Below are 27,688 nucleotides of genomic sequence, written 5' to 3'. Positions count from 1 at the left end.
AGTTCTGGCTACACTTGCTACACATACCCTTGGGATCAGGCACTTTTCCCAGCATCCCATTACATACCCAAGAGTCAATGCCCTGCTTTCCCTGGCCATTCATTGCTGAAGACCAAGCCTATGCATATTGTTCAGAGATCAGCTATCATATTGGACAGCTTAGACCTCTAAACTTTTTGAAATCTGTGATAAGGTGAGACAGTCCAGTGCCATAATTCGAAACATTATTACATCCATAGGAATTAATGCCTTGTTGCTTGTTAGTTCATGCACAGTCAGATTCAATGTCAAAGGCCTTTGAGTACAAAAATACATATTTACTTAAAATATTGCATTTGCTTATGCTCTACTAAGAAACACATTTGCAATACAGGAGACATGTTCCAAAAACAGTACCACAAGATCCTTTATTAGGGTAAAGGTAGATCCTTACTCTCCAGCAGAACTGCTTCAATGTACCAGTGAGTTTGTGGAGCTGAGTCTTGCAGGGGGAGAGCTTGGTTCTTCCCTGCTTGTCTCACTAGGGACAGATCCTGGAGCCACTCAGCACTTTTCACTCTGGGAAAAGCAAACATAGTCCTCTTTCCCCCATCCCTGCCACCATGACTGGGCATGGCACCTCCCTGTTACTGGACACTGGGTTTCTGCTGGTAGCAGAGGGTTAGATCATTTTCTTCTCTCTCTGTTGAGGTCCCTTGCTCAGCATAGCTTACAGCAATTGGCTCATTCCCAGTTTGAGGTTACTCTCAATTTAAATGTTTTCAAAACCCAGTTTACTGCATTGTGAACATTTAGGTCTGCATGGTAGAAGACCAGCTACAGACCAAACATCATGGTTCAGCCTATCACAGGTACACAAACAAAGTCTAATCATGGTTTAAAAGGTGACATTTAAGAGACTGGATCTCCATGAGGAATCCTCGCCTCCCCTACTTCCAGTAAGGAAGAATTGCTCTCATAACACTGGTAACATTTGGTTGTGTAGCTGTATCGTTGCTCTGTTTTAAGGCATGGTGGGTACAGTAGGGTCCAATATTGAGAGAAGCTGAGAAGAAGCCTGCCCACCTGTTTTCACAACAGAGTACCCAGCAGTCACCCTAATGAACATTTAATTGACTTGACAAATGCAGCCTACATCTGCAGGCTGGAGAACTGCCTTTCCTGGGATCAATATGCCCCCAAGAGCATACATAGCAATTAGCAGAGGCCAAAGGCACCTCCCAACTCTCTGCTGAAAACAGCCTCTTCCCAAGGCACCATCCCCACTCTCTCAGGGAACACGTGCTGCTCTGCCACCCCACCAACAGCTGGATATGCAGACTCAAAAGGTTCCCAAATTTATGGCCTTTTATTTTCTTACATTCCCCACATACTGTCCCAGTGCTGGGTTATGAAATGTAACCGGAGCAATCTCCTGCTTATGTAATTATTGGAGAACTGAGTTTTTCTGGGTGCCAACAAGTTGGCTGGCTAGCAAATACTCAGCAATGATATATAAGTTTTCAATCAGTTTTTGAGGGGAGAAAACCCAAAAAAACTTCAAGAAATTTGGACAATGCCCTTAACAATACACTGTAACTTTTGGTCAGCTCTGAAGTGGTCAGGCTGTTGGATTAGATGATCCTTGCAGGTCCCTTCCAACTGCAATATTTTATTTTATTCTAAAAGCAGATTCATTAACACACCAAAAGTAAGGAAAACTGCCAGAGCACTCTGTTAGACTGAGTCTACTGATACTTTACATTATCAGAGCAATAAAATAGCATCTCAGTGACCAATCTGGCCAACAAAGACTGCTATTAGGGTGCAGCACGAGACCCAAATATCTCATTTTCCATACTCCCCTGTCTTGGTTCCCTCATGCTGTGCCAGAAGGATCAGATGCAGCAGCTCTGGCAGATGCAAGAGCAGGCAGCCTCTTCAAAGCACCAAATTGCACTGACTGCAGCACTAAATAACCTCAGTGATGATTCCTGACTTGTTCCGTTTCTCCCTAGCACACCCAAAAGATACACTGCATCCATATAATGCAATAAGGAAGAGTAGAGGTTGGCTGATCAACCCCAACATTTGCAGTGATCCACTTCAAATGTGTATTGAGCCCTCAACTTGATCTAGTCTATAGTGCATATAAGCAAACAAGTAGATAAAGCAATCATTAAAGGAAAATAATCAACAATTAACTGTAGTTGCAAACCCATCTCCTGGCAGAGATGATTAATTGACAATGGGTCACACCCTGACTTTACAGGAAGTCTGAAGGATCTGAGTTACCCAGCTCTCCCCACCACAAACAAACAACACAGCATTAAGCTTTGGTGAGTTTATATAACCTGTACATTACTTCAGACATCTATACACACAGGAGGTGGGGGCAAAAAGTCTCAAAATGACAGTAAAGTCTCAGGACAGGCAGCTTGATAGTGCATCTCCCTCCTCCTCTTACGAGGCTCAGGAGAGGCAGGGATGGCTTCCATAATCCCATGATTATGATGAAGAACCTCCCCTTGTTAACAGCTTTACTAAAAAAGCATTTAGAAGGGCATAAAGCACCACTCAACATTACCGAATCTTCCCAGCATTCAAAGCTGGCTGCCCAAGGTCTCTGTCTCCAAGCGTCTGGGAAGCACAGGAGCAAATCGCAGCACCAGGCCTGAAAAGCACCTGGCATGGGAACCTGAGCTGATGCGGTGGCTGGTTCTTTCAAAGCTAAGGTGTGGTAAGCTGACTTAGTCTGAAATGACTTACTCAGAATGATTTCCAGGTCTGGAAGGAGTAGTGTTGTGGCTGTAACTGCAGCCATGCTATGCACAAGCTCAGTCAGACCTCTGGATGGCAAACGCCATGACCGGAGATGCAAGAACACATTTAATTCTTCTTTAGCGGAAACCCTTCTTTTGTGTGGGTTTTTTCTTTTGGGTGTTTAATTTCTTTATATACATGCACTTTTTAAACGGCTTTAGGGAGAAAAAACCCACTAAGCCAATGCAGAAATGTATATATTTGATATTAAAGGCTCTGCCCATCTGTGTGGAACAAATCAATCACATTACCATTTCCCTAGGGTGAGCAGGCATAGGGATAGAACCTATGCGGATGTAAGACTTGTAGTTTTTCTGGTCTCCCCCTTCCTTTCTCTTCTCAAAATCTCTGCACTTCCACCAGCAGCCTTTAGAGACAAAGGGTCTGTGACTTCTTTTTCAGAGTTGCGTTGCTGCCTAGTCCTCCCTCAGTCGGAGGACTTTTCTTGATAACATAAAACAAGGCACTCTGTCATCTGACTCAGTGGCAATTTTAAACCTCTGCAATGAATTGCAATGAATTTGCAGCTCATTAGCAATGAATTAAGTTGATGAAAGGTCACAGGGAACCAAGGACAATTTTTACAAAGCATCTCCGGGCAGTTTTTCCAGACCATCAGCTCTCTTTTCCTAACCCAGGAACACATCTCACACTCTTTACAGAGTCAACCGTCTGTTTCCCCATAAAAAAATCCCAAAGTATTGCCTGATGAAACACACAAAGAGTCCTTCTCATGCTATGGGAACACAATTCAGGATTCTACTCACATGTTTTTCACTCGGGCATGCTTTGATGTAATAGCAGGGGAGAGAAATTTTGAAGGATTTTCAGATTAATCAGCCAGAGCATGGATGTAGGTTAGGACTACGAGAACCGTGCTCCTCTGGGATATTATCTGCAGCTCAACTTACCGCAGATGAAATCAAACGTGCTTTGGGAATGCAAATGAATTAGGATGTCACAAAAAGTAATTCAATTTGCAGCAGTGGGGTTTTGAATTTGGTTAGTTACCTACAAGATCTTTATTTAACTGTAAACCTGGTACAATACTTACCATGATTTCCCATTTGAAATTCATTTTACTACTATTTTAAAAATCAGGCCTGATAACTTCTAACAGATTTTCAGGTCATGTCTCTATTATATGTATATTTATCTCTATGCAATTGCACACTTAGGGATGCTCTGTAACAGATCTGCACAACAGTGGCATCTCTCACAAACATAAAAACAAGGGTAAGACTTTTGTTCATTTCACCACTGTGGAAGAGGTAAGTGGAACAAGACAGCTAATTAGTCATTCTCCATTTCAATCCTCGACAACCACAAAGAGAGCTTGTTTTTTTACTGCAGGCATTGTCTTACATCAAACAATTTGTAGATAAGAAAAACCAGTTCTCTTCCTGAAGGCACATAAGCAAGAATTTTGATAGAAAAGATGAAACAGCATTAGAAATTAACTCTAACACTTCTTCCCTTCCCTAGCCACTAGAGTATGTCCATTAGGACTCGTTGCTAATATACAACTATATTATCCAGACTGACAAATTTTGCGCAGTCTGCTGTTTTGGTACTAGAGAGCACAAGCCATTAATAGCTGACTGCCTCATTCAAATGAAACAAGACAATTATCAGCTGTAACTTACACAATTAATAATACTGCTGCCAGCATTTTCAGCAGAGATTTGATTCTTTTATAGCTCATTTGAAGTCTTTAGGGAACGTGTTATTAGTACATCTGTCCTGCTGTAAACATAATTATCATGCAAAATTCCATTTATCATGCTGATCAGGAAGCACTTTCTATCAGCCTTTCAGCCTGGGAACACTGATAAACAAGCAAGGGAATTTGACTGCCCCAGCTAACTGGGAGCATGCTCACTGCCAGGACTGTTGCCCTTTCCAGCGGAACCTGTGGCAATTTTCTGAATAAGCACGAGATTTGTGCTGACCTCTGACTTTAGGGTACATCGTGTTTGAACTTGGGGTACATCCTACTGGATACTGCTTGTTTGTATCATTAGTTGTAATGCTCTATTCCATGCTCCTTGCTCATCCCCAAGACCACACTTGTAGGTGGTTCAGGCTTATGGGGCTGCTGCAGAGGGAGCGGGAAGCAACTGTATTCACCATGATCATGAGCCTTAACCAGTAGCATAAACCAAGTCCGTTTCACAGACAACAGGCAACATCTACTTCAACAGAGCATCACTTTTAATATACAAACTGGGCTGGGATCAGGTGCAAACAGACATCAGTCAAACAGATGTCAAGAAACACTGTGCTGAACTTTGTCTAAAATGGGTACGAGGTTTTAAAAAGGGAGTATCATCAAGTCTTACCAAACTCTGACACCTTACATGCGGAACAGCCTGCAACTGCAGGCTTGATGTGCAGAGAAACTCTTCATGGACAACTTAACCCTTGGAGATCTACTGACATCAAAGTAAGATTAAATGAAGTAAAGGTCAGCCCCTGCACAGACCTCCTGTGAACTACAGCTTCAAATTGTTTAAAACAGCCTCATTCATACCAATAAGCTGATGCTGTGACCAAAAGGCACCATGCTGCTTCAGCCATCTACCACCCCCTGCATCACATCAGCAGAAAGTCTCCTGCAGCCAGCCAGGTAAGGGAAGCACACAAGTGATTAGTGATCAGCTTCTACTGGGTTTTGTGAGGCAGGAAAAGATCTGCTGTCCTCAATGGGATCAGCCCAAAACAATCTTCAAATCACAAGAAGTGATTAACTGTTCCTGCATACCAGGAAGCTGCTCCCATAGCTGCTGGCTGTCCCCAAGCCTTCCTCCACTGCAGCTACGGGCACCTCCTTCAACTCAGCCAGTGAGCAGCATCTAAAACAGTTACAGGGAATAGGCTGGACTCCTTCAAGCTCAACAGACAGATGCCAAACAGGCCTGTGACTAATATGGATCACATCCAGTCTTTGGAACTTAACAATTTTTCTCTACTGATAGGAACATTCTTTTTTTCCCCAGCATTTAAAAATCGCCTGACAGGACGTAGGGGACCTGCAGATGCCCTGAGGTTGATGGAATCATGCTGCTGCAGCAAAGTGCAAAGGAGGAGGAGACCAACTCCTGATGATATCAGAAAGCAAATGCTGTTTCAAAGAGAAAGTATTTGACTGCTGATAAATATGTGATAAAGTTATGGGGTTTTTTTTTTAAGTGTGGGAGAAATTAATAAATCTAACTCAAGAAAACTGCTGTTGCAGGCTGATATTGGTACATGCAGAACAGCTGCATGACCACAGAAACTCCTAAGTTCACTATGTTAATACATTGAGCCATTATGGATTGTATTTTAAGCAACTAATTCCCAGATGATTCTGATGTTTCATTTAATTGTATTAAGACAGGGTGACTGTGAGAAATGAGTAGCACAGTGGTTACATCAATTGCTCTCTTTAAATTCAAGAATCGTGCATATGCAGATTGCTTAATTTCTCCCATACATCTGCATTTGCATATCTTTCTTCTCTGAAGAGCTTTCAAAAGCTCAAGTTTTAATCAGAGGACTATTTTTGATCCTAATTTTCCAAGCTGCAGTAAAGCTGCTTCATGACCTAATCTGATGGCAAATGTACCATCATTATACAGAGGTTTCTCGCAAGTTGTACAATAACTAGCCATAATGTTTCTTATTTTTAATCACTGATACAGCAGGTGCCTTGTGTCTAATTAGAGCTATCCATCTGCAGACATTGCTTTAACTCAGACCAGCAGATGACTTGTTGGAGCAAGCGCTGGCTGGTGTGAATAAAATACACTGCAGGACAGTGTCTGCACATCAGCCCCCTCAGACACAGCCCAGCACACCAAAACTGTGAGCCAAGGCAGCCCTGCCTCCCTGTACACCCAGGCTCAGACTCTCTGCTTTTATTTTTGACACTATTCTCAGAAAAATTTTAAAATCTCCTATTTCATGGGGGACAGAGCATTTTGATTTGTCCGAAGCCAGTATTTCTCTTTGAATTTTCTTTTTTCTTCTTATATACACACAAGCACACATACTCATCTGTATACATGATGTAAAAGATACATACTCAGGAAAACAAAGGAATGTTTCCCACTGTTTGAACATGCCCCCTTTCTGAAGAATTTTGCTTCCTGAAGAAAAGTTCACAGAGTTTTCTGTGGTTTGGCTTAACAGCTTTAAATGTTGTGCTTCCAGACAGACAGAAAATCTGGCTTACCCACAGCTTCCCCCCTCTGTTCCACATATAACAGGTCACTGTTGTGGCCACAAGAAAGACGGCAACCACTGCTAAAACTTTAATCTCCCCCAAAAGTCGTAATCTTTATATAGCAAATATAATGAGCTTTCTCAGTGACATACTTCAACAATGTTTAACAGGATTGCATAAGCAAAGTTATATTTAAAACCACTGAAAATGCAACCCAATTCTCCACAGTCTGCTCTGGTGATAATTAATGACAGATTTCATTAATATTCACTTATCTCATCTTTTTTCTTGTAGCATTGTGCCCCACTCACACAAGGACAGCAGAGAAGAGTTGTCTTCTATTAAAGAAGCTCTGTTAGGCATCATAGATAACATATGAAGCGTGGCCATGCTGTTCTCTATCCTCTATTACCTTTCAATTTTATTCTCTAGAAATTGTTTCAGCAGTTGATTCCAGGCTGTAAGCAGAGGAGGAGCAGGAGGTATTCTGCCACTGCTATCAGGCAAGCCAGTGGAGGACAGAAAAGGGGAAAAAAAAGGAAAAACTCAAAGTATTTTGCAAAGTAGTCCAAACGGTTGGAGGTGGCAAGGTTTCTCTCCTCTTGCCTGTCTGGTCACAGTGTGATGCCATAACAAAGCATCACTAAACACACATATTTATCCAGAAAGATAAACAAAATGATATTTGAACGGAAAGACTGCAGGTTTAGGTTAGATACTATGAAGACATTCTTCCCTCTGAGGGTGGTGAGGCACTGGAACAGGTTGACCAGAGAAGTTGTGGATGCCCCATATCTGGGAGTGCTCAAGGCCAGGTTGAATGGGACTTTAAGCAACCTGGGCTAGTGGAAGGTGTCCCTGACCATGGAAGGGGAGTTGAAACTGGATAATCTTGAAGGTCCCTTCCAACCCAAGCCATTCTGTGATTCTAGGATCCCATACTACTGTCTATCTCCTGAACTGTCCTACCTCTCCACAAGGAGTCGCTCTGAATTTAGTTCTCCCAGTTATTTGCCATAAGCATTTGGAACAAGAGAGTGATGAAACCAATGGCTAATGGAAACTAATGGTCATTTGAACAATCTGCCTAGTTTCATATGCATCCAAACAAGTGTGCACACCCTTGGTTTTCCACAGATCTGCATGCCAAAGGAGGCACACACTCTCTGAACACCAAATCATCTATCCCATTCTTAAACAAGAATAGTCAAGAGACACTTTTTTATGTCAATGAAATTGCAGTTTCTGAGGGCAACACAAGGATCACATCACAACAGCCTGCCTCTCTAGGGCAGGTTTCAGGAACGTTGCCCCCAGCTCTGCACTTAATGCAAATGTAGGAAAAATCACATGAAGCCATATTCCCCAACCACTCTCACAATCCACATCTCACCACAAACAAGTCTTGAGCCCAAATCTCTGCAGGATTTTGAGATCCTCCCAGCAATGGGGGAGGACAGGGAAGTGAAGAGGAAAGTAGGAGGAAGAAGGAAACAGCTGCTTCCCCTTCCCCATCTGGTATTTCTTCTGAAAGCTTTGATCTCCCCTTTATACATAGAGTATAACAGGAGCTACTTTCTTTCCCTTTGTCCTGGAAAAAGATAGACAAAAAAGCCTTACCCTCCTTTACTCCTGCAAATCTTCTACCCTGTCCCTGCCAGTTTTGCTGGGGAGCTGAAGCAGCATCTTTTGCTGGGCTGCAGAATCCTGTGCAAAGACAACTGTCACTCCCAGCATTTTTTTTTAATTCTCATTTGAAGCCCAGTGAACTACTCCAGAGCACAACAAAATGTCCAATAAGCTTTTCACAGAAACAAGACTTAAATTTCAGAAATATTTATCTTGATCTCAAAGATGCACACTCTAACTTCTGACTCCATGGGCAAATGATTTAACAGACCATACACACATTAAAAAAAATCAGAAACTGAAAGGAAATTCAGTAATACCAACCTCCCAAGCTACAGACTGGGAAGCTGGCCATGGAATTGCCTAATTTCATGAATATTTGGGAGGAGGTACGACTTTTATTTCAATTCACAGACCACAGCAACAACTGGAGAGAAATTCTTTAAAAAAAGGCTCTTAAGTACAAGGGACAGCTGTGTGTCCCATCCCAACATGACACACTGGGACAGTTCTGCAGTGCCACTGCTCAGTTTTCAAGGTGCTTTTACCATTGTCAGTAAATGTGCTATTTCAAAGACTGTTAGGTAACCACAACCCAAGCGAGCAGCTGCAGTGAGCTACTCACAGGCACCGCTGCCAGTATGACCACGAAACAGGTAATTCTGAAAAAGCTCCAAACTCTATTTGAACATCTTAATCCAGAAGGAGATGAGACCCCATCTCATGACAGGTTAACAACCGGTTGGGGATTTAGCATGCCCCAGAGCAGCTGGCTGGTTTCGTTGAGACAGGCAATGGTGCCCCCAGGTTACATCCACAGAATAAAGACTTACTGAAACAGAAGGCAATTGCCTTGCTGAAAAGGAAAAGTAGTAACAAAAAGAAATAAAATCAGAAGCCCCTCCTGACTGACTTCAGTGTCACAAGTTTCTGGGAGAAGAGAACAAAAGGTGTCCACACACTCAGACCCTAACCTCAAATACCAACGGATGGGTGGAGGATGCGAGAACAAAGTCGAGCAGCCAGAAGGATGCACTGTTCCCCTTGCATTTCTCTACACTTCCTCCTATAAACTCAGGAACTACACTGCTGATCATCTGGGTCTGTTGGCTTGTTTTCCAGTTTCACATCTACATTACCCTGGCTCCTGCTATGGGAGATGCCAGTGCAGAGGCAACTCCCAGACAGCCTTCCCTACTCCTGGGGCACACTTTGGTACCTGAGCTGTCCCAGCAGCTGCATCTTCCCGTGACAGCAGGACCAAGGCAGACACTAAAAGCAACACTTTGATGGCCACAGTGGTTACCACCTCCATGGTGATATCCAGCATCTTCCAGAGAGCCTGATCTCCATGGAAAGGTATGGAGAAGAACTCTGCGTTTGCGTGTTCGTATGCTTCATTCAGTATTCATTGCAGATTCTCTGAAAGTGGAAGGCATGAGAGACCGGTGACTGTTTGAACAACAAAAACAAAGCTAAAACATATTAAACATTCATGAATTTCTATGAATCCATAATGAATCTTATTTTCTGCCTTCTGTTATGTAGCTCTTTAGGGCTTTAGCTTTTTAAATCTGGTTTTTTTTGGATCTTGAAAGTCAGAAACTTTGTCAAAAAGGCAGGATGCAAGGGGATTAGACTGAGCATCTCCACCTCTTCCCAACAGCCCATGAACTTTAAAAGCCTCTACCATAGATTGCAAGACTTTAGAGCTGGAAATACTGGAATAACTTCCTCTGCCGAAAAGATGGAGAGGAGACATGGAACCCTTTATCAGGTCATGTGACTCAAATGTTGCTAATGCTTCCAGTTGTAATGAAAAAAACATTAAAATCTTAAAAACAGCTACTAAGAATCTCAAAAACTGCTAAGTCATGGCTCACAGTATTTGTCATTTGCTCTTCCATTTCCCCAAGCCAGGAGTGTGATATGCTTGCATATGCTACCTTCCAAACATGATTGCTGACTTCTGTTGAAGTCACGGGCATATGCAGAAAGAAAAGTAAGTTTGAGTCCCTGAAAATGCATAAAATCGATCTGGCTCTCCTACTCCATTCAATCAATAAAGCTGTGTACTTCTGACAGCTGAAAACCCTAAATGTGGGGTAATACAAGAGCAGAGGCAGCCTTCTTCCCTGGCTTAAACCAGCAGCTACTTGAGTAAGGTGATACTTTGGGTTGTGAAATAAAATCTTGGAATTGTGAACATACTTGCTTCAGTGAGCCTCTGCTTTGGGGCCAGTAATCCCTTTAATTGCCCCAAATCACCTAGAGGCACCTCCAGGCAGAAAAATCTTTGTTCTGTAAGCAGCATTGTGCAGACAACAAAACCCTAAAATGTAAAACCAGCTGAGGAAAAGTTTGACAGCAGCTCATCATGTCTTCTTAGAAGATTAAGTATATTAAAAAGAACATAAAGCACAAATTTGGTGCCTTGAAAAAAAATCTCATTTTGACCCCACTTTGGATGAAAATGATTTTTTGTCACAGACTTCACTGATTTAGTGTCCAGTATTCTCACAGGCTACATTCAGCTTTCAGTATTACAAGAACTAATTGCACACATTCATTTACAAGAACATCTCAAACTTTCCCTCTAAGATTTTAAAATATACCAGCCCAGTAGTGCAAAGGAGTCACTTATACCAATAAATGGATCCAATCCTGTAAAAACTCACGCACTTCAGTACTCTTAACAAAGGTGCTAACTGCATGACTAATGATGCACTTCTGCAGAAACCTCAGCTAATGGGGCCCATGCTCAAATGAAACTACAAAACTACTCATTTTGACTATTTTAGGCAATGTCTTTATGAGCCAAAGGCAACAAGTTACCTGGAAAAGTAAGACTGAACATATCTGCAAGTGTTTGCAGGATCAGGCTTTATTTTCATACAGCCTTTTATCAATGACAAAAGCTAATTTAAAAAATACTTCTTTCCAACTAATTGCCTCTTTCAAGAGATGGCACTAAATATAATGCAAGGAAGATTTACTTTATAGCATCCTTGAAGGTGTGTTAAAACACACAAGAATCTCTTCTTTAAAAAGGATTAAGACATATTTAGATGGCACAGACATGAAATGCAGACCAAACAACTCCAGCACAGATACTAATCACATGAAATGGATAACCTCGTAATATCACACATCTTAGATCATCTGACTTGTGTGTCTGTCTGCATATTCAGCATCACAGCCCCAAGATGAAAAAACACAGACAGAGAAGAAAGAGATTCTTGTTTCCTGGTAAAGCTTCTTGCATTAAAGAACTGAAAGCAGGGCAAAAGGCCCATTCAAAAATGTGCCACAAAACACTTCACCATAGACCTAGGAGCTTTGTTGTGAGAGGAGAAAGGGAAAAAAAAAAAAAAAGGATTTTGAACAACAATATTGACTAATGGGATTACGTGTATACAACAGTTTCCCATTCACAACACCCTCCCGGGGAGCTGAACACAAGCTCAATTTTACCTGCGCCAGTAACAGTCACATCATTTTATGACAGTTATTAAGCCAACAGGGTACAGACCACAAAGCTGCTACCAAAAATACTTAATCTTCCAAGGAGGCTATCAGACAGGCTATTAAAGCAACAATAATCCTCCCCCCAACAGTATGTTTTATCATCTATAAATGTACATCTGTAAATCTCTCTCTGCTTTAAGTAGGAGCTCATGAAACATACACTTTTGTAGCATATTTTTGGTAACTTAAAGCTTTCAGATTACCTGTAATGTAATATCTGGCTAAGTAATACACAGAAAAGAGTATCCTGATGCCAATACAACAACACATGAAGACAAACTGTTTAACATCCTTTTGAACTCGCTTGCATACAAAATCTTCTCTGTATTCATATTAGACAGAAGGGGTATAGAGAAAGAGGCCCTAGGACTGAGTATTCCTTCCCTTCTTTTTAATATATGAACTAATTTTTCACCAAACCACAACATGCATACATGTTTTGAAGGTTTTTAAGAAAAAGAAAGAAAAAAAAACGGAAAACAAATTTGGGAGCAGAACTGCAGCAGTTCTGGACAGGAAAAACTGTTTTAGCAACCAGAAAAACTTATTCCTGCACCTCATAAAGAATAAATACAGCCATGAATACAGAATAAACATCCTTGATTGTACTAATAAGAACAAATATAATGTAGACACACAGCTATTGTTTGAAGAAAAGCACATCCAAAGCCTTCACAGTGACAGCTCCAGCCCCCTGCCACGCTCCAACAGGCGCTGTGCAGCCTTGCAGACTGCCAGGACAATGTCAGCAAGGAAAGGGATGGTCAGGTAATGTGATGGTCACCACCATCTGCCTGTGGTGAAGATTTCCCGGGCAAGAAGGTGTCAGGAGGCTGCAGCAGTGGGGAAGGGAGCAGACATGGGGTTTGCAGACAATGCTGAGGTCCCCTCACAGGCAATGTTGTGGGGCAGTGAGTAGCACTACCAGCAGTGGTAGTTGGAATACTCGATCCTGACACCAGGAAACCATTTCCACAAACTCATCTAGTAAAATGAGGGATGCAAGTGCTAACAGACCAGCATTCATCTACCTGTGACAGACCAACAATGAGAACTGTGAAGATTTCCTCTCCTGGCAGGATCTGCTAACCGCTGTTTGGGAAACAGGAGATTCATATGCTCTTATTTTTCGTTTTGAAGCAGCAGAACCTTAAGAATCTGTCCAGATATGGAACCAAAACAGCACTTCTGTTGCTGTCTCTTCAGCTGCCTGAGAACCCGCAGCATCTTCTCTCCACCCCACAAGTCTCTGCAAAGGAAGAAGGTTGAACAAAGTGCCACTATATGAAGGCCATGGCCCCCACAGCAGCAGGAAAAAAACCGAATTATGCAAAACTTGCACTGTTTTCTTCTGTCCCCTTTGCCTCCTCAGACCTGAACAATAACAAGCTTGTCTAACATGGAGGAAAGAGTGGAATGGCTTCGTGCTTGGACAGGTCAGAACAGATAAATGCAGAAATGTGCTTGCCAAACACCATCTGCATCTGGCTGGGATAAGGGGGAAACACAAAGGTGCTTCTCACAAGGGTGAGAAGCTGCAGACAGCAGTAACAATGGAAGACCACAACCCTCTCCCTCTGTGCAAAACCTTGGTGTGGTTCCCCCTGCCAAATCTCTGGAGGGATCCAACATGAAGGGTCATTTGGTAGCTACTTACATAGAAGTCACAGCCAAAATTTTGCCTTATTGCTTCCACTGAAAATGAAATCAGCTATACTTTGTATAAAAGTGGGGCTTTTTACTTTCTTTTGATTAAACAAATGAGCCCTCCTCACCAGACCACACAAAACAGAAACCACTACTTCCTCAGACACTGCATGTTCACATCTAAAAACAGCCCCGGACAAGGGTAAAACCATACTGGGTATGACATCAGACCTCTATATTGATCAAGCTCACAAACTGCCATCAACATGTGACACACAATTTTGAAATTTTGGTTTTCCTGTTTCACCTTCTCCACTAAACAGACAGGAAAGATGTCTGTTAATGTGAACAACTGAATTAAAAAAAATATAATATCCATTTTTGCAGAATCTACCACATTACAAAATGAAAATCTAGACAGCCCACAACTGACCAGTAAGAAGAAAACAGATCCCTCCCCAGTTCACCAGGGATGTGAAGTCTTCACTACCATAACCCCTCATCTTGGGAAACTGGATGTGAGGGTCAAGAGCCTCTCAAAAGATAGTTTCTTCTAACATATGAAAATGACACAAAAAAAACCCTCCAAACAAACAAACAAACAACCAGACAAGACCATGTTGAAATATTCCTGGGTCATACAAAACAAAGAACTGCAACAACTGCAAGGTAAGTGCCAGTCACACGAAAGACCGCGCCACCCTCAACTGCTGCTATCACATTCATTTATCTAGTAAGATATTCAAGATATGCAATCACTCGACAGGTTGGAAATATTACCTCTGCACTTAAAATAGAAAAGACAGGCCTAATCCTGTTCTCATTTGTACCTGAGCAACCCTGCAATTAATTCAAAGGTTGTTCGTTTTCAGACGCCTTGATCTTTGCAACCAGGCAGTGGCTTACAAGGGCTTTTTCATGCCAGCCTGTTTGCTCTCAGCCCATCCTCCCCAACTGAGAGAATTCCAATTACAACCTACACCCTTCTGCAGTGCCCTACTGCACTCAAGAGGTCACGGGCTTGGGGCTTAGCTCCTAAGGAATATGGAGGAGTAATGGCATTTTGTACAGCACTGAGCACAGCATTGGTACCACACTGTAAAAAAAATCCTCACTCCTGCTGCAACACTACATCTTCCAGGAGAAGGAAGCCTGTGAGCTCACAAACACACTGAGAAAATACACATTTCCATTCACATCATCCATTCAACCTTCCCACAAGAGCGTGAGGACAGCAACAGAAAATACTCAAAATACCCTCAAAGTGCCCATTTAAGGTGCTGGCATATTCATACAATTTGCGTTTTTTATTTTCAAATGCGTCTGCTCGAAGTTTCTCCCTGTTACACCCTAGCACTATCTTTGACTTGAACAGCCTTACATCAATAAGGAAACTAATGAACAAACAAGAAACGAATATTTATAATAATCTCTTTAAAACAAACAGAAGCAAAAAGCCTCGGACAATGAAGTCTGTTCCTTAAAACAAATGTGTGCAGACACTTGCTACTTGTGAGGCTGCTCTCGAGTTCTGCAGTACCTGGAGTGCCTTTTAAAATAGAAGAATATTTTACCCTGAGTCGAGTCATGCACATGGAAAAATACGGATTTTCCAAATAAATCTCAAAGGTCACAGTGGAGGTACTTGACAGTGACACTTTGTGTTCTGCTGTAAATAATTCTGCCTTTTTAAGCAACCACCTCTGAGCTGCCACTTCTTCTGGATTAGCTTATGCTAAAAGATGGGATTCTACAAAGTAGTGAACACCACCAATTAAAAATCAAACCCAGTTTTGCTTTAGGAAAACAGCCTCATAAAATTAAGGAGGTTCCTAAGATACACAATGTGCTGAAGACAGAAGGTTACGTGAACTCAGTTTTTAAAATACAAAGACAACCCTTTGTGCTTTAAAGGTCTCACTTCCAAAGCTATTAATAACAGACAGAGAGCTTTCCACACCTTTTTACATAACCTGATGCAGCACCTGCACGACTCACCTACCGAGGCGATTAAACTGTACTTTGCACTGTAGCATCTGAAAGCTATTTTGATTCTCTTCCTATTACCCAAGAAACATCTACATGTGTTGCAGTCAGAAACAGTATCATTCACTTAACTAAATTCAGGGAACTACCGGGTGTGCTTGTAACTGCCAAACCTCCTCAACGGTGCCCACGTCCCAGGTATCAAGATGGATGTCTTCATTTTAATGTAGCTCTCACCTAACCAGGACTTCACTCCCTGTTGTGCACATCCACCACACCCCATGGACACGTGGGCAATACTTCTGTCACTCTGCATTTGTCTGGGTGTAGCTGATTGCAACCTTGACTGAAAAAGGAGGAAATTCATCTCCTTTTCTGTTGGATCTGTAGGTACTAACACAGGCACAGAAAGCAACAGGAGAATAAAAGTTTGTCTGTGACTGACAAAACACAAGGAATAAAGCTGGCAAGTTAAAAAACCAGAAAGATATTTTCAAGACACATTTCAGACCACAGCTGACATCTAGCTTCTGCTTTATGCTACACCCTTCACACAGGCTGAGTCCAGTGGGGTTGGAAGTGCAGCACATGTCACTGTGAACAGGGAGCAAAGAGAGCTTTGTGAACTGTGGATTTGTGCATACACAAATGTACGTACGTGATTGAAGCAGGCCTGAAGGCAAAGGGCCTTACATGACATTCACCTCCTAGCTCCCCCTTTCTTCATCCCTCCGTGTGCTGGGGGTACTGGATGAAACCAGACAACCCCTCCAGCTGTGGTCCTCCCTGAGTGCCAAAGGCATCCTGTCTCCTTGGGGCAGTGAGGCTCTGCTCCCCCATTCTCCAGCACCATGCACCCAGGAAATTCAGCAGATACTCAGCAGACCGCTTTCTGAAGCAGGCTGGCGAAGCTGTGCTGCTTGCACCCTTCAAAGGGCACACCACCAGGCTGGGGATGGAATCCACTTCTCTGCTAGGAGCTGCAGTGGGCAACAGACTGCTCCAGTGCTGTGAGTTACCTCTGTAAAAAGCAATGGTAATAATACCTGATCTTTCAGTCGTGATGAAACTAAATCCATGCCACCGTGCCAGCATGTACACCTCCTGCCAAAAAGGCAGAGAGCTCAGCTTGGGGTCTCTTGCCTTCTCCTCTCCCCTTTCTGTATATCAACCTCTGTGTCATCCAACCTTGTTGGAGGGCTGGGACATCCCCCTGCACTTCCACCCATGGCAGACCCCCCTGAAACAATGATGCTGGAAATGCTAGAGCCTCCCACATTTGTCCATTCACTTTCCTTACTGGGAACTACTAACCCTGTTAGCCACCTTCAGTGGCTCTTTCTTCATCCTGAAATGGGAAAGGAAACGATGCCCCACAGAGGGGAGAGGATAGAGAGAAACCTGTCACCAGCCTTCCCACACTGCAGAAGACGCAAGCAGCCAGGACAGCAACAGTACTTATGGTCGATACCTACTGAGGCTGCACTGACACCATCACCACATCCCAGTATCACTCCTCTATCCCTTGTGTACACAAAAAAATCTGCAGGTATGACCTGCACAGTCATGGGTGAAGCCACACACAGCAGGCAGCACACGGACAGCTGAAAAAACAGCTTAGTGCAAGCAGGCTGCAAACCCAGTGGCACTGAGGAATTTCTGGTGCTCAGCATCCTACCCAAAGACCAGAGAAAGGGAAAAGCAAGCTCAAGAGCTTCATCCCTGTTTGTTTCATACAGCTCAGTTCCAGCTACATGGCGCAGAAAGAAGTCATCATAATGTCACCTTACAGATTTTTCCTGTTACACAATAAACGGCTATTTTTTTTTTCTTTGCAGGGAAATGTATGCTTCTTTTGAATGCCTTTACCTATAAAATGATGTGTCTATGTCTGATTTGCCTAGACAGCATGCAGATTTGAAAACCTAATCATATTTACCTTGGTAATATGTTTATCTCTAGGAGCACCAAAATGCAATCCATTGTTGACTGAAAAATTATGATAAACTTCTCTAGCTTTCTATTTTTTAATCCCACCAATACTATAGAGTCAAAGCCCTGATATTGCAGAGATTTACTTACTAGCAAAACATCATACACTGGTGCTTGATTTAACTGAGCAATTTTATACATAGGTAAACATACAGCCCAGGGTTTTCAGGATCCCTTGTCAGAGAGCACATACCTTCCTCTGTCATCCAACACAATGAGTGGAAAACACATTTCAATTGTGGTGAGTGAATCTTTCCCCAAACCTCAATTTCACAAAATTGCTAGCCTGATCTGTAACAACACAGGGAAAAACACAACTGCTGCTAAAAACATGCAATTGTGCTTTATATTCATAGGTGAGGTGAAAGGTTATTTTTTAAAAAAAATATTTCTTCTAGAAAAGAAGTGAAGCCTCTGCTTCACTTCTCCATTTTCCATAACAGAAAACCTTCCTTAGGCAAACACCCTGAAACATTGCTTCTAAAAGCAGCGCTGGCTTTGAAATACATCATGAGAACAGAAAATACATTTAGCATTGATGACAGGAAAGCAGTTGCTATGAACATAACACAGTAGCCCTTGTAAAGGAACCTCATGGTTCCTTAAATATGTATCCCCCTAAATCTGCATATTGCACACTGAGAAGCAAATCCCGAGAGTCCTAGAAGTCTCCCACTGGCACATCACGTTTTTTCCAACTACTGTTAAATTTTCTTCTCCTAAATGTTCTACCAGGCTCTCTACCCTACCCTTGCAGCAAAAAAAACAAACAAACAAACAAAACCAAACGAAACTTCTGAAAGCCCTTCTTATGAAAACAAACACCATTCCTTAAATTTCTCAGCATGTTATTTGCAAACGACAGGCCAGCAAGCAGATACTCTCCATATGCCAAATTATGTCATTTCCATTTTCTAGAAAGAATACTTCTCACAGCAAGCTGGCAAGGGTTTTTTCAGTTGGGTTGTGAAAAAGAGCCAGCTCTGTGTCTTGCTGCACCTGCTGCGTTGCTAAGCCTGGTATCTGGTGGCAGCCCCTCAGCCACCCATAGCAATTCTGGGTCCAGAAAAGAGTTTGTCATAAAGGCTGCGTACACCCTCAGAGGTGCTGGCAAATGTTCAGGGGTGAATTCTGTGGATATTCGCATATAGATTTCTGTAGACACCAGCTTGTCCCATTTGCAAACAGAATTTGCTTTCCCACACTTCTCAAGGGACAAGCTGGTGCCTACAGAAGTGTGCCCAAGTCCCAACATATAAAACCAAACTTCTGCGTTTTTAGGTTAAATTATAAAGAGCAGTCTTTTCATTCGTGTAGTGGAGAACTTGCATTACATGAGTAATGCAGCTGAAATCAGAGGGAGAAAAAAATTAAATGAATCAATATTTGGTTCTGCTTCTCATCTTTACCTTCCATTAATACTCACTGCACTACTGAGTCTCCAGACAGCCCACCTGATATTTATTTTTTGAAACAAGGAAATCACAGAATTACTAGAGGATTGGGGTTTTTTTCCTTTCAGAGAGCACACTTGGCAATCTCAGATTTGTGTTTTAGATGTTTTGAACTGTTCCAAGCTAAGCGATATCTTCCGCCAGAAGAGTTCTCAAAGTCATAATAATTGCAGACTAAACCATACTTCATATCCAAAAGCTATCATCAAACTATGATCTGTCATTATCCTATTTATCTACCATGGAACTACATTTTTGTGATGGTCTGGAGGGCTGGTGACTCACATGGTTGCTCCCAATCTTCATCATTTCAAGGTGCTTTTAACAGTATTGTGGTGCAGAGGAAAGCTGTATGGCAAGCTTCTAAGGGAAAGATCCAGTCTGGCTGCCTGCACAGGAGCTTTGCTGGTAAAGAAAAGGGTGAAAAGATAAGATCAAGTAGTGGAAATGCATCCACCACATAAGCAAACCTGCTGAAATTTGCTCCTTCTGCTCTCCCGACAGCTAATGAGGGGTCACTGCACACCAGCCACACACCTGTGTGGTACAACCACGGCACTTCCCACGGCAGGGCTGGACCCAGAAAGCTTTAAATTGGCAGCCAGTGAAGGCAGCCAACACAAACACGACTTCTCATGTGTTATCAGTTAGGTTTCCTCACAGGGGCTAATATGCACCCACCCAGGCAGACCCCTCTCACCTGTCCAGCTCTAAGGCTGCCTTGCTCTGAAACCTGCAGAGTCCTGAGGCTCTGGCAGACACAGCTGCCTCTCAGCATCTGTCCCTCTGTGAAGTTCTCTAATTAATTCCCTAGTATTCATGAACACTATGTTCTGTCCCACTGTTCTACTCCTCAGAACTGAAAGCAAAGGGTTTTTTTTCCTTGTCTGATGAATATCAACATTTTTTTGCCTGACAGAGATGCTTGCTAAATAGTGTAAGAGCCTAAAATATGCCAGAACAAATTTCTGTGGGATCTGTTTTTAAAAGCTTGTATAGTAAGGGAACAAGGCTGCTGCATCTATGGTGTCCATCCATCTGTGTGTCATCATACTCCAATGACTTCTCAACCATTGGTCAACTTCAACTAACAGCTGGAAGATGACCCCATGTCCACCAGTTTGAAAGGAAGGAACAGAGGGAGGCACTAACCTCTGCACCCTGAACAAGGGAAAAGGCTGGCAGAGACCAATGGTGGTGGAAGTCGGTCCGTGTGATGCGGGGCTGGTCATGCTCAGCACATGCACAGCTCAGAAAACCCAGAAGCTTGACTGCCCCTGCACAGCTCGTGGTGAGTGTGAGGACCCAGCCTCTCAGGGTGCTCGTGCTGAAGGACATGGGCGTGCCCAGTGCTCCTTACAGGACTCATGGAAGAACTTGTACACTGTGTGCTACTATTGAAGCAGCCCTTCCTACCTGAGTCTTAACCCTGTTGTTGAACATCTCCCCTTCAGGGTGGCACAGGATGGCCCTTTAGCCTCCTGGAGTGACAGCGGAGGTCAATAAGCATCCCCTTCTTTAGAGGCAGCAGCTATCAGTGGTATACAAAGTCACACACCTAAGAAAAGACTTAGTTTAGCATGTGCACTTCCCATTGACTTCTCAGACCATTAAATCGCTGTTTTCATGCTATGCTTGTATACATCATTCTGAAATTCAGGCTGCCTGAAGGGCCTTAGGTTCAGTGAATAGCAGTGTCCATCACACACAAAAGGGCTGATGTGCTTCCAGCGGCTCACAACCCAGCTCCTGATGCTGGGATGACCCCACAGAGTGGAGGGTGCCCCCAGCTCTTTGTTCTGCTCCCCTTTCAGGACTCTGCCTGTAAGACACTTGTTTCTGAGAGACTCTTCTTTTGTCTCTCTCGTGTTCAGTTTGGAGGCATCTTCTGTTGTGGGCTGAAACTGCACTGCCTGCCCAAGGCCATGGAGAACTGGATTCTGACCTCACAGCCCTCCAACGCAACCACTAAACAGCAGGATTCAGCCCCTCAACAACATCCTGGAGGCTTCCTCCAGCACTAACAACCCATGGAACTTTGCAAGCCCTACAAAAGTCAGGCAAGTCAACCATTCCAGCACCCCCCTTCATTGCATCTCTCCAGAAGATAAATACTGAGGCCAAATGCAGCTCTTTCCTTTCTAATAGGTAGAAATAAATTGAATTTTCACAAGCTTTACTAACTGTAAATTAATTTTAGAATTACTCAGGAAATTAGATTTATTGTAGGTCAGTAAATTCTGAAGAAAAATCTATTTGGACCATGATAACCTCAGCGTCCTTCTGAGTGGACTTCTCCCCAGTGATTACTCAGCAGATATTCTCTCCTTGCTTCCCAGCACCTGCTGCTCCCAGAAGGAATTCTCCTGCCCATCTGCCTTCAAACCTGACACAGCAACAAAGACAAATGCAACTGTTAGCAATGTTTAAACTCCAAACCAAATCACCAAATTGCTTCCTTAGCAAAGCAAGAAAAAAAAACCAAAACCAAACCAAACACCACAAAAAACCCCCATGTGCTTGTTTCTAACCACCTGGCCCACTGGAAAAGGAAACTTCACATATGGAAACAGCAATACTTTTCCCAAAGAAAAGTATGGCAACAAGAATTCTAGGCATACACAAAAACAGGTACCTGGACAATCACCTAATATGCCAGATGTGAAATTATTTTAAACCAGTGCTGCCAAAACCTTGTTTCACAGAGCTCCTCGCTAATTTAAGATCATGCTATTAAAATAAATTATAATTTGACATGAAAGAAACCCCAGCCCTAGTTTCTAGTAAACTCATGTCCTCACCCACCTGTTCACCACAAATTGAAACAAACTCCTTCTACACTAGACAGAAGCCTTTGGCACCAACCAGCCAACTTCTGAACAATCCTAATTTCTGCCACTTACATATAATTACATACTAGCCTCCAAGCAGCTAGAAGCTCCACATTCCTTTTTCTGTATTGTTTGTGTCTTGTGAACACACATAGAGCACAAACCCAAACCACATTAATGATAACCTTGTTAAATATAAACTAGTATGCAATTATACAAACTGCTAACACAAACAAAAAAGGCAGGGAACTCTGATTATATGTTCACAATGGCTTCTGAAAACTAAATAAAGATAACAAAATAAGGCAGCCTGTCTTGCCTGATACTGTAACAGAAAAAGGCTTTCAGAGAAGATAACTTACATGTCTCAGCACAGAGGACTAGTCTGTCAAACAACTCTTCAAACTCAATTTCAAGTTCACTGAAAGGAGAGCAGAAGGGTGGTAGGAAAGGCAGCCAGTGCGCATGTGAACTACCAAAAAAATCTGATTTTCCTCTCTGCATCATCCTGCAGGTGAGCTAATGCCTATCTCTGGGCAGGTGCTGTGACTTTCACCCTGTCGCCCTGAGAAGGGCTGGCTGTGTGCTGGGGATTTGGCTCCTTCCTGTGCATTAAGAGTGCAGCAGAAGGGCTGCTTGAACCCTCTGTTCTTGGGCTTGTGCCAGCCCAGTGCACGCCTGTGATTTATCTTCTGTGCAGCCAAGAGTGAACCCAGCAATCAGAGCTTCTACCACACCTTTTCATTAAGAAGATGAGGCACTAACGTTCTGTGCAACCTCTATGGTTCTTGCCCGTTCCTGACGTTTAAAAATATACCCCTTTTCCAGAACAGAAACAGCTCTATTGAAGGCAGGCCAAAGTCTGCCCCCGACGGCACACGTGCAGCATCACCACAGCCAGCAAAGGCGGGGACATTACCCAGAGCTCTCCTGCACCCGTGTCAGCCTCAAGCAAGTGCTACAACGGAGAGCCTCATACTCATCAGTGGAGCAATGCAAGGTCTTGACCACAGCTAAATCTAGCTCTCAAGAACACAAAACAGCACGAGAAAACCGGCACTTTCCTTGCAGCCCGCATGGCAAGAAAACATACAGCACAAATGATGGCTGCTATAGGACTGGAGGAGCATCCTGGCAAGGTTTCCTTAAGTGACTTCCCTTGCCATGGACTTGGGCTATGCATTCAGTTTGTTTGCGTGCTAGCAGTGCAGCTGAACTTGCAAGACTGAATTTCTAGGTTGTAAACAAGAACAGCAATTACCTTTCCCTCTTAAACTCTACTCTGTTCTCACGTAATTAAAAAAACAAAAAAAAGCATGGGTTGTGGAAGGAAACGTTCAGAAAGTGGCAAACAGGAGCAAAGGAAAAAAATGAGTGGAAGAGGAAGGGCTAAGTGAAGTGATGCCAGTGGGATCTAAGCATCCTTCCCAGAACTGAGCACAGGATCAAAGCATGCAAGAAAGGAAAACCAAGGATGATCCTTGGGAATCCAGAAAAGTAACACTGGAATCTTGCATCAATAATAAACTCACTAAGTAGAAGGTCAAGGAGAATCCAGTCTTTAAATGTTAAGTTCAAGAGTAAAAAAGCAATTCCCGAATCATGGACTGTGGGTCATTTCTCCCCAAGGCTGTGGGCAGAATCACATCACAGACTAAACTGCATGAGTGTGCATGACATAGCTGTGCAGTTGATCCACAGAGCAGTTAGAGGTTGTCACTGCAGAAAATATTTTGAGAGACACATGACTGGGAGAAGAAGGGTGGTAACCCACCAGCAGGCATTTTACTTGGGAAGGTGGGGCTCCCTAGCACAGCACCTGAAAAGGGGCTCAAAAAAGCCACCAATGCAACCTAGATGGAAGGGAAAAGAAAACAACCGACAGTGGGGCATGCAGCTAAGATAACTTTCTCCTGGAATACCTCCAATTCCTCCAAGCTGGTTGGTTTTGAATGGGACTTTTCTACAGCGATCTATGCTCAATTACACTTATAAACCCTTGCAATAACATGTGACTCAAAGTCTACCTATTTGTCCAAGGGAGAAACAAGGAGGGAGTGTGGCAAATGGGGCATGTGGGAGTGGCTGCCGATGAGGGCTTGGGGAGCACAGTCATTTCCTTCAGCTTCTTCCCCGCTTCTTCCCCCCCCTCCGTCTTTGATATCTGAGTATGTTGTTGAGGAAGTGAAGGAAAGTAATTTTGTGTCCACAGGCATTCACACATTTTTACATGATTGCGCCTTCTTAGCCAGAAATCTCAGCTTGAGAGCTGAAGCAGGTAAGGTTGGTCCTTTGGGAATTAAAAGGCAAAAGAGTACCTGGCGGCAAGAAACGACCCAGAGGAACAAAGTGCTTGTAGATAAGGAGCTTATTTAGGGTGGTAGCAAGACGCTTCTTAAACCATGCGCTCGCACCGTAATCCGCGGATTTCGATGCAAAGATTTCCTTCCCTCTTGTGGTCTACAGACCTGGCTACAGCGCACTTGACTCAGGACTGGATTCCAGCTTGCTGTCTATAGGATAGGCAGCACGGCGGGATGAATCCACCACCAGTCGGAAGAGCAGAGTGACAACCTCTCCGCAGCTGGCTGGGCTGCGGCGGGGCACGGCGGCTGTGCAGCCGCACGCCCGCACTGCTGACCGGGAGACAAACTTTCAGGCACTCGTGCCCAGGCGGGGACGACCGACCGACCGGCTGCTGCCGCCCGGGAGGCTCGGGCACCTCCGCTGACCTGCCCCTACACGCTCGCACATCCCCGTCGCTGCCGCTGCTTCCCCGGCCGGGCGGCAGCGGAGCGCCCAGCCGGCCCCGCGGAGGGAGGCGCGGCTATCGGGCCTCCCTCCCCACTGCTTCCCGCGGCCGCCCGGCGGCCGTGCCCGCCCCTCCCGAGCCCATCGCCATCCTGTGCATCCCCCATCCCCGCATCCCGCGCATCCCTCATCCCCGCGGCGCGGCTTACCGGGACCGCTGCAGCTCGAAGGCGGCGGCGAGGCCGGGCTGCCCCAGCTCTCCGCTGCCGCCGGCGCTGCCCTGGGGGCTGGTGCGACCGAAGGGCGCCGGCAGCACCCCCGCCGTGAAGGAGTTGAGGCGGCCGCGGCTGCCCGCCGCCGCGGCGCCCAGGAAGGCGGCGGGCGGCACCTGCACCGCGGCGAAGGCGTCCTCCTCCTCCTCCTCGTCTTCCTCCTCCTCCGGGGGCTCGGCGGGCGCCGCCGGGGGGCTGCCGAGCCGCGGCGGCGGCGGCTGCGCCTGGCGGGGCCGGGCGGCGGGGCCGTCGTTGCCCAGCGGCGGGGGCCGCCCGTCGAGGGAGATGCTGGTGAGGAAGGAGAGCGCGGCCTGCCTGCGGCGGGGGTCGCTGCGCGCCGGCGGCGGCGGCGGCGGCGGCCCCGGCGGCGACTGCGGCGCTTTCCTGGGGCAGGGCTCCGCCGGCGGCGGCAGGGGCCCGGCGGCGGGACTGCCGGGGCTGGCGGCGGTGGCGGCCGCCGCCATTGTCGGCCGGCTCCCCCTCCCCTCGCCGCTGGCCGGGCGCTGCCTCTCGCTGCCGGCCCGTCAGGCGGGCGGGCGGCGGGGCATGGGCGCCGCGGTCCCTCCGGGGTGCATGGGGGTGTCGGGGGGTGCGCTCCGCCCGGCCGCGCCGCGCTGCCCCGGGCCCCCGCCGCCCGCCCGCTCCGTATTTATAGGTGCAGCAGCCGCGCCGCCGAGCGCCCTGTGCAATAACACGGCAATCACGTGTGGGAAACGGGGCGCTGGAGGAAAACAAAAGCCCGGCCAGCAGCCCGGAGGAGGAGGAGGGAGAAGGGTGGGTCTCAGCGAGCTCCCTCCTTTCAACCTCTCTCTTTTTTTTCCTTCCCTTTCACCCCCTTCCCTTCCCTTCCCTCCTCCTCCTCCTCCTCCTCCTCCTCCTCCTCTTTTTCCCTTCCTGGATGCGTGGGGGCGGGCGGGAGCCGGGGAAGGTGGAGTCTGTGCCCGTAGTACACGGCACATGGCCCTCGGAGCCAGGCGCAGGGCGCACCGGACCCGGTGTTGTGGCTCGGCGCGGCCCGTCTGCGGCACCGGGAGCAGCACTGGGAGCGGCACCGGGATGCAGCCGTGCCGTGCTAGCGGCCCTGGCGCTGCCCGCTGGTTTTCCCGGGTGGGGGCTGGTACCTGGGGCAGGCGCTGGCGGTGCCCGATGGGCAGGGAGGAGAGTCGGGGACGGGGGGCAGCCCCCGGCGGTGCGCTTGGATGCTGACGGTGCGGCAAGCCTGAGCTGTCCCGGCCGCTGCTGCCCCTGCTGCAGTCTGAGGCGTGCGAGTGCCTCTGTGCGCGCAAGTAACATCTCACGGGTTCCCTAAACCATTAAAGCAACCTCCTTCCCTCAAGCCTTTCCCTAAACTCCCTCCCCAACGCTTCCCTCTTCCCTGCACCAGAGAAAGCACTTTTGCCCTTTTCCATATAGCCCAAGCCCCAAGTGTCTGTATTCGTGTAGTCCCCAAAGTGATGGCTGTTGAGCAGCCACGCTGCCTCCTTCTGCAGCTGTGGCTTGGGAAGGCGGGCGGCCAGTCCCACGTCAGCATAAAGTTCCTTCATTTCTTCGTTACTTTATTGTGATCAACTCAACTGTGCTATAAGTGTGCTTGTCCTGTGATGATAATTTCATCAAGGGCTTATGTAAGGGTTGGATAACAGATACATACAAACAGTGGAACATATGGTTGTCGCAAGATAGCAACACGCGCTTTCTTCATAAAGCATTACAATAGCTTGTATTACATTCCAGTTATAGCTGGAGGATGATTCACAAGCCGTCCCAAACTGTCACAAAATATTGTAATGTCCCCTACAATTTTATCAAAACCTTGCTAATTTGATGATAAAAAAAAAGGATTGATGAGAAAGGAGAAACTAATCCCATTGTTGGGGGAAGCTGTGGACCCAGGGAGGTGTTCCTCTCAAAAATGATATTTTGAACATTCAAAGATTTTAGAATCCCGCTCTGTGACTTGAATTTATTTCTGAGCCTTCAGCCTCTACTAACACTAGTACCACACACCTTCTTAAGAGAGGTGAGTACTATTTTGAGATGGACATTCTCATTTCAGTCTGCTCTCTTGAGGTTTACATTGATTTTGTCTTTCTTATCAGTGGGTACTTCTATGCCTGTCCCTGTGGCATGTCAAGGATGGATCATTTGGATGGAAAGTGGATAGTCCAGAGTGCTAAACTCTCCTCCCCAGAGAAAAGCCTAACTGACATGTCCCATCTGTTGGAAGGATGCTCTGTACCCCTGTGGTTGCAAAGTGGTTCCTTCAAACTTCTGTTTTGGAGAGGAAGGCTGAGGAATTTCAGGCCTGCCACCTTCCATTGGTGGCAATGCCTATTTCTGACCAAAGATGTTGTTCCTGGAAGACCAGTGAGATATTGGGGCACTGATGCACTTGGCTCCTGTGGAGGAGTTCCAGGTTTCTTTTGAGACTACCACTTTTAAAAGAATTCAGGACTTTTTGGAGTAGGACTCCCAGGTCACAGAAAAATGTCACAGCTCTGTAGCCTGGTAGTTGGTACATTACTGAATGCTGACCCCTGGTCCAAGGACTACTATCAAATGGTAAATAGGTCATGAAACTCAGGC

General features: G+C 45.3%; 1 protein-coding gene across 2 annotated transcripts in view; it reads right to left on the bottom strand.

The window, feature by feature from the left end:
- The window catches only part of CABLES1 (Cdk5 and Abl enzyme substrate 1), a 70,817-nt gene extending 44,895 nt beyond the window's left edge, over nt 1–25,922 (bottom strand). Inside the window, exon 1 of one of the 2 annotated variants that reach the window (XM_032123492.1) lies at nt 25,040–25,922. In XM_032123492.1, coding sequence (XP_031979383.1) covers nt 25,040–25,566 — 527 coding nt within the window. In that variant the 5' untranslated portion in view covers nt 25,567–25,922. Of the gene's footprint in view, nt 1–24,547; nt 24,567–25,039 lie in introns of those variants that run through there. The other variant, XM_032123502.1, reaches the window with a different exon arrangement.
- Between the last annotated feature and the right edge of the window lie 1,766 nt (nt 25,923–27,688).

This window comes from Corvus moneduloides, chromosome 1 (genome assembly GCF_009650955.1).
Source record: "Corvus moneduloides isolate bCorMon1 chromosome 1, bCorMon1.pri, whole genome shotgun sequence".
NCBI classification, from domain to species: Eukaryota; Metazoa; Chordata; class Aves; order Passeriformes; family Corvidae; genus Corvus; species Corvus moneduloides.
Note: the sequence above shows the minus strand (reverse complement) of the source record. Positions and strands in the feature narration are given on the sequence as shown.